Source organism: Papaver somniferum, chromosome 5 (assembly GCF_003573695.1).
Source record: "Papaver somniferum cultivar HN1 chromosome 5, ASM357369v1, whole genome shotgun sequence".
Classification (NCBI taxonomy): domain Eukaryota; kingdom Viridiplantae; phylum Streptophyta; class Magnoliopsida; order Ranunculales; family Papaveraceae; genus Papaver; species Papaver somniferum.
In genome coordinates, this window is record NC_039362.1 from 202,020,969 (window position 1) to 202,028,138 (window position 7,170).

Below are 7,170 nucleotides of genomic sequence, written 5' to 3' on the forward strand. Positions count from 1 at the left end.
ATACTGCAAAAGGAAACAATGTAGAAGTGCTCCATTGTTATGAGAAAAAAAACAAATCTAATTTAGGTTTTCTCTCTTTATTTAAGAGAAAACAAAAGAAAAAAATCTGAACATCATAAAAAAAAATCAAATATGACTGTTGCTGAATTTATTTTCTTTCTCCTAACGACTTTATTTACATTTTCTCTGTGAAAAGAAAAAGAAATTCAATTTTTTTTGACTGTTTTCTTGTTCTTCTTTTTTTCCCAACAGATAATTGCTCATAGCTTCTCCATATTTTCTCCTACCAATCAATCGATACCAACATGGCGCATCCAAAAGTTATTAATAGGTTAATTTTTGTTCTCTCTTCATTTCGTCTAATTTTTTTTGAAGCAATTAGGTAAAATATTTAAATTTAAGTTTATATGATAAATAATTTGATGAATCTCAAACTGAATTCTGTGTTTCAGGTTCAGAAGAATTATAAAGAAGTTTCCCCGTTTTTTCAGTTTGTAAATCAATTTCTATCTTTATTTTTTTCTTTCTTTTGATTTATATTTAGATATTTAGTTCGATAAATCTAAAATTGAATCAATATTTTAGGTTGAGAAGAATTATAGAGAAGTTTCCCCGTTTTCAGTTTCTTTATCAATTTCTACTTTGTTACTTTTTTTTCGATTTTTAATTAGATATTTAGTTCGATGAATCTGAACTGAATCAGTGTTTCAGGTTTAGAAGAATTATAGAGAAGTCTCCCCAATTTTAATTCGATAAATAATTTTTTCCATCCCGGTTTTCTTTAGTTTGATTTGGTGTATAACTCGATGAACTCAAATCTTGATGCTATGAATATTGAATCAAATTCAATTGATTTCAATTATTTTAAGTTCTAATTGAATTAAGAGTTGTTTTTGCACTAAAAAGCATCTTGTAAATTCTGAATTTGAAAATTCTGGAAAAGTAAGTCAAGCGCTAAATGCCTGATTCATATATGAGTCGTTCAAAAATTAGTATACCGTTGAGTTTGATTTTGAGTTTCAATTCAACTTCTTTTAAAAAAAAAAAAAGGAATATTCGTATGATGGACTCTTTGGGTTATTTTGAAAGCCTTGTTGTATTCTACTCTGTAATATCAGTTTCTCTTGTTTACTACAATAATTTATTAACTTATTAAATGTAATTATTTTTACTTGTAGTGCTTCATTGACTTTACAAATGACTCAAATCAAAGAACAAATGAAGGACTATAGAGGTAAGATGGAAGAAAAAAGCTCACAAGATCTACTTTTGGAGAGTTATGAGAAGGACAAAAAAGTACATATTGATTAAAGAAAAGAAATAGTCGATGCTCAAGGCAAATCGCAAGACATATTGGACTCTTTACAAAGTGGTTCAGTTAGTATTGTTGTGTTATTGATAGCGTTTAATATGTTCTTCTATAACAAATTACCAAGTGATGAGAAAATGAAACCCGGGGAATTCACCGGTCGCCTAATAGTGATAGCAGCGGGTACAATTCTTATTTGGTTATTTTGGAAATTGCTTACAGAGAAAACAAAAGCAATAAAAAAAGAGAGGCAGAATTGTTGAATACCAAATTCACACATGTGGGTGACGCATATAAAAGTATGTCTAGAACTTTGGCTGAAAGAAAAAATAATAGAGATTGATGATTCTCCTAAAACTCACATGGGATGAGCTTTCATCAAAACCGAAGGGATACCCGAGAAGAAGAAAAGATTGGAGGCCATCAGCAAGATGATAGAACCATATGATGCTTTGCATCCTTTACATCGAATTTTAAAAATTGAAGTCGAAGAATTCTTGAAGCCTCCGACGAAGAACAAGTTGTCGACAAGATCAACAAAGAAATGTCTTAATTGTTTGCGTAATTTAACTATTATTAGTAACGCCCTCATGTTCCTTGTGTATGTAGCCTTATTAGTTATCAATTACCTCTTAAACCTATTACCCAAGTCCTAAAATTCTTCTCTTTTTTAGTTACTACGAATTCAATAGAATCATATTGTACCTATACGTAACATTTCAATAAAAAAGCTAAAAGTAATATAATAATTTACAGTAAATTTATGGTTACTTTTCTCCATGTGTTGAAATCAAATTTTGTATTAACACCGTGCCAAGAATCATTATCAAAATCCATGACGTTCTTATTTACTACAGTTTAAATATTATATAGGTTTTCTCTCTTTTACTTAGGAGAAAAGAAGAAAAAAAATCAAATATCATAAAAATTCAAATATGATTGTTGCCTTTCTTTTATTTCTCTGAAGTTCCGAACGACTTTATTTACATTTTCTCTGGGAAAAGGAAAAGACATTTAATTTTTTTTGACCGTTTTCTTCTTTTCTATATAAATACTATAGCTTCTCCATAATTTCTCGTACCAATCAGTTGATATCAACATGGCGCATCATGAAGTTAATAATAGGTTAATTTTTGTTCTTTCTTCAATTCGTATATATTTTTTTGAAGTACTTTGGTAAAAGATTAAAATTTAGGTTTAGATGATAAATAATTTGATGAATCTGAAACTGAATTCAGTGTTTCAGGTTCAGAAGATTTATAAAGAAGTTTCCCCGTTTTCAGTTTGTAAACAAATTTCTATCTTTACTTCTTCTTTTATTTTGATTTTGATTTAGATATTTAGTTCGATAAATTTGTACCTGAATCAGTGTTTCAGGTTCAGAAGAAATATAGAGGAGTTTTCCCATTTTCAGTTTGTTTATCAATTTCTACTTCTTTTTTTCCGATTTCTGAATTAGATATTTAGTTCGATGAATCTGAAACTGAATCAGTGTTTCAAGTTTAGAAGAATTATGGAGAAGTCTCCCCAATTTCAATTTGTTAAACAATTTTTTCCCTATGTTTTTTTTTTAATATTATTTGGTGTATTACTCGATGAACTCAAATTCTGATGCTATGATTACTGAATCCAATTCAATTAATTTCAGTTATTTCAAGTTCAAATTGAATGAAGAGTTGTGTTTGCACTAAATTGGCATCTTGTAAATTCTGAAGTTGAAAATTATGGAAAAGTGAGTCAAACATTAAATGCCCAATTCATATATGAATTGTTGAAAATTTAGTATACCGTTAAGTTTGATTTTGAATTTTCTTTCCATTTCTTTATAAAAATGAAAAAAAAAAGAGGAATATTCATATGATAGACTCTTTGGGTTGTTTTGAAAGCCTCGTTGTATTCTACTCTGTAATATCAGTTGCTCTTGTTTACTACAGTAATTTATTAACTTATTGAATGTAATTCTTTTTACTTGTAGTGATTCACTGGCTTTACAAATGACTCAAGTCAAAGAAAAAATGAAGGCTTGAGAGGCAAGGTGGAGGGCAAAGGTTTTTTTTTTTTAACTACGAAAAGAGAATTTTATTTAAAATTAGGCATTAATAGCCAAATGGTTTTCATCCTCAAGTATAACTGAGCTTAACCAGGAGGGCATTTCAGACTTCCATTCTTGAGCTTTAGGAAAGGGTAAGGACTTCTTAGCTATAGTGTCTGCAACATTGCTGCCCTCACGATGAGTAAAAGAACATTTCCAATTGCTGAATTTATTTAGAAGATAGATTAAATCTAAAACTATCTCTGCATTTGTCCATTTGACTGCTCCCAGATTTCCATTCAATGCATTTATCACCCTTTGACTATCTCCTTCCAGATGCAACCTTGTTATTCCCTTGTCCTTAGCCCATTTGATAGCCTCAAATGCCGCCAATGCTTCTGCCTGCTCTTGGTCTAAAGCTCTTGTGCAATGTCCCCTAGCTCCGTTGCTTCCACCTACAAAATTACGAGAGATTAGTCCTATGCCTGCAAGGTGAGTGTATTTGCAAAATGCTGCATCAAAGTTAACTTTAGTATCATCTTGATCTGGTCTTTTCCAGATTTTCGAAACTGATGCAACTGTGTTTTCTCTTCTGCTTGAAGGAGAGGCACCCTGAATTCTTAACCAATCAGACATATGGTGTTTTATGTTCATAATAATCTCATCAGCTTTAACCTGCAAATTATCAAACACAACACTGCTCCTAGTTTTCCATATTTGCCACATTGTAAATATTGTATTAAACTGAGTTACAATAGTTGGCATGTTATTGAAGTCTTTATCAAACCAGAGTTTAATCCACGAGTGGAGATCTTTACCTTGCAGCAACTGCACACCGTTTGCATCAATGTTGATAAGAACATAAGTAACAATATTGCACCCCAAAAAAAGATGATGAGGAGACTCATTATGACTCTTACAAAGAGGACAAATAACCTGATTATGTCTAGTGAATCTAGCTAGTCTATCTCTGGTAGGCAAGCATTTATGTATAAATTTCCATAAAAAGTGCTGGATCTTAATGGGGAGTTTAGTTTTTTATAGGGCTTTCCATTCTATATCATCACTATTAGGAGGTTTGTCTTGGGAGTCTTCTAAAATAGCTCTATATAAACAACCATTAATGGTTGGCTTCCATCTAATAATATCTTTACCTGATATGGGTATTCTTATGTCTTGGATAGCTTTGACAGTATCCCTATCAAACAAAGCTTCAAGAGTATCAGATTTCCAACTATGGGTGGTAGCATCAATTAAGTCAGAAACCTTACTGATATTTATATACCTGAAGTTGGATTTAGGAGGACCAGGTAAGGAAGGAATCTAATTATCTATATATATAGAAATGCTGCTAGCATCACCTAGCTGCCAACAATAATATTTCCTTGTGATTTCTAAGCCGCCGTATATGCCTTTCCACACCCAAGATCCCTGTCTAGACAAAGCACAGTTAATAGGATTTAAACCATTGAAATATTTATGTCTTAGGAGAACAGCCCAAGGAGCATCTGGATCTTCTAACATCCTCCAAGCAAGTTTAGCTAAAAGGGCTTGGTTTAATATAGCAGATTGCTTATATTTAAACCTCCCAAGTCTTTAGGGTAAGCTACATGGGTCCATTTTTTGCTATAGATACCTTTTTCACCATTCTTTTTATTCCACCAGAAATTTCTCTGGATTGCATCCATTTTATTAGGCACGGGGAATACAACCATATGGTGGCTAGCAATAGTACCTAAAACAGGCTGAGTTAAAGTTGTCTTACCTGGTTGAGCTATGAATTTAGATTGCCAGGGGGCAAGCCTGTCACTAAACCTATTCATAAGAGGAGCGAAAGACTCAGCCTTATTCTTCTGTAAAAGAAGAGGGACTCCTAGGTATTTATCCTGCAAGGACATTCTTTTAATCTGAAAAATATTAGAGATAATACTTTTTATAGGATTAGGAACTTTAGGGCTAAAAGCAAGACCAGACTTATCAAAGTTAACAAACTGACCTGAGAATTTGCTGAATTGACCAATGATATTTGCTATGTGTTTAGCCTCATTAGTATTAGCTCTAGCAAATAGCAGGCAGCCATCTACAAAAAAAAAAAGTGGCTCACAGAAGGGCTGTTTTTAGTGACAGTACACCCATGGATAAGATTATTAGCTTCAGCAGTAGATAAAGATCTTGAGAGAGATTCCATACAAAGGATAAATAGGTAGGGAGATAAAGGGTCTCCCTGATAAACATGTATGTGCTACATTTTATACTCATATTTATATTAATTAGGACTCGATATATGACTAATGACACCATTTTAGTGCTTTTGTAGAAAGTACAAGCAAATCCCGTCGTACGAAGATAAATGGCTAAATTGAAAGCTAAACTGGCGTTTGCCGCAACAAGCAATGAATGCTGCTGCTCGAGGCAGCAGTAAAGGAGTGGGAACTTAATTGATGAGTTTCTAGATTGCCAAGCCAACATCTCGTGTGCACCACTATGGCCAGAGATATCAACTCAGTGAAAGAGATAAATGTCTTCCTTGTTTTAGCACGTGTAATCCAGTAGTGAAGTTAAATGATCAGTGGGAGATGTGTCTTGTTTCCCAACCACGTCTCATATCTTTACCAAACAGAGAATACATTTTCTCTTCTCTCCTCAAGCAGCAGTTGTACTCGATTGTTCATGGTGAAGTTGTACGTGAAACCCAGTGGTACGAGAACTTCAGGATTCAGGGAAGATTGGTGTTTGTTGGTGATGCTCAAGGGCTTTTGAACTCGACTGACGATGGTGGTACGGATTAAATGGTGGACGTGAACCGAAAGAGATTGATGGGAGATTGCAGTGCAGATGGTGTGTGTGTTGGCTATACTGAGCAATTGTAAGAAGCATTAGCTGGCTGTAGCGCAACAGTGGTGGTTCTTTATATTCTCAAACTGGTGGTACCTATCTGGGGCTGTTTGATTGAATGGAGGGAAGTCACTGGCGTTTACATGGCGAGATGGACAGATCGAGTTGAACGATGAGTCTGGTCTGATCTGGATTCTGGTGGTGCTTTAAGAAGTTCACGAGATATGTTAACTGGCAGCTGTCGTGGGAGGTCTTGTGCCGAGAATTGAATGGTAGTTTGTCTAGCTAGTGGCTCCGATTGCTGCGACTGGCGATGAGGTTAATCTGCAAAGGAGATGGTGTTACTGACGTGGTCATGGCTACGAACAAGGAAGTAGAGTGGAAGATGGCTGCAGTTCTCAAAATGGTGGTCGTCTTTACACCGGCTACAACAACAATGGTCGAACTGGGGTTCACTGGTGGAGATGCTGGTGTTGTGCCTGCGAAGAAAGACGGGGAAACTGGAGCTGTACTTGCAGCTGGTAGTAGGCAGTCGGAGAAAGGTGTTGGCTCGAGTGTGAATTACAGGGAAAAGAAGATACCGGAAGCAGCAAAGAATGAAGATGGAGATGACCTGAATTGATCTTGGCTGAGTAGTGGAGAACGATGTGGAATCGGAATGGAGGTTGACTGTGATGAGATATTGGGTACAGATTGAATTGTGAATGAATGAACAATTGATGCTGCTATTTAGATTATGAGATGAACGGAAGTTGGTTGGTCAGCCGATGGAGACGGAGATGAGCTGGCAACAGTTCTTGGCAGAGACGTGGTTTGCAAGTGTGAGGAGGAGAATCAGTGGTACTGATGGCCAACGAAGCTGGTGCATGACCAGGGAGATAGAATCAGGTGTCGGGTTCTGAATAAGGAGGAGTTAGATTTGGTAATGGGTGCTGGTTATGGACTGGGCTTTGGCGAATGTGTGCTGGGTCCTTATTGGAATCTCGACAACACC

The 7,170-nt window shown here is 35.1% G+C and overlaps 1 protein-coding gene across 1 annotated transcript; it reads right to left on the reverse strand.

Moving 5' to 3' along the window:
• Positions 1-3,398: 3,398 nt before the first annotated feature.
• Positions 3,399-5,810, reverse strand: LOC113280580. Its single transcript, XM_026529191.1, has 4 exons — positions 5,666-5,810; positions 4,978-5,421; positions 4,764-4,882; positions 3,399-4,169 (listed from the first exon to the last, which is right to left on the reverse strand). The coding sequence occupies exons 1-4, from the start codon at positions 5,808-5,810 to the stop codon at positions 3,399-3,401; spliced, it is 1,479 nt and encodes a 492-aa protein (XP_026384976.1).
• Between the last annotated feature and the right edge of the window lie 1,360 nt (positions 5,811-7,170).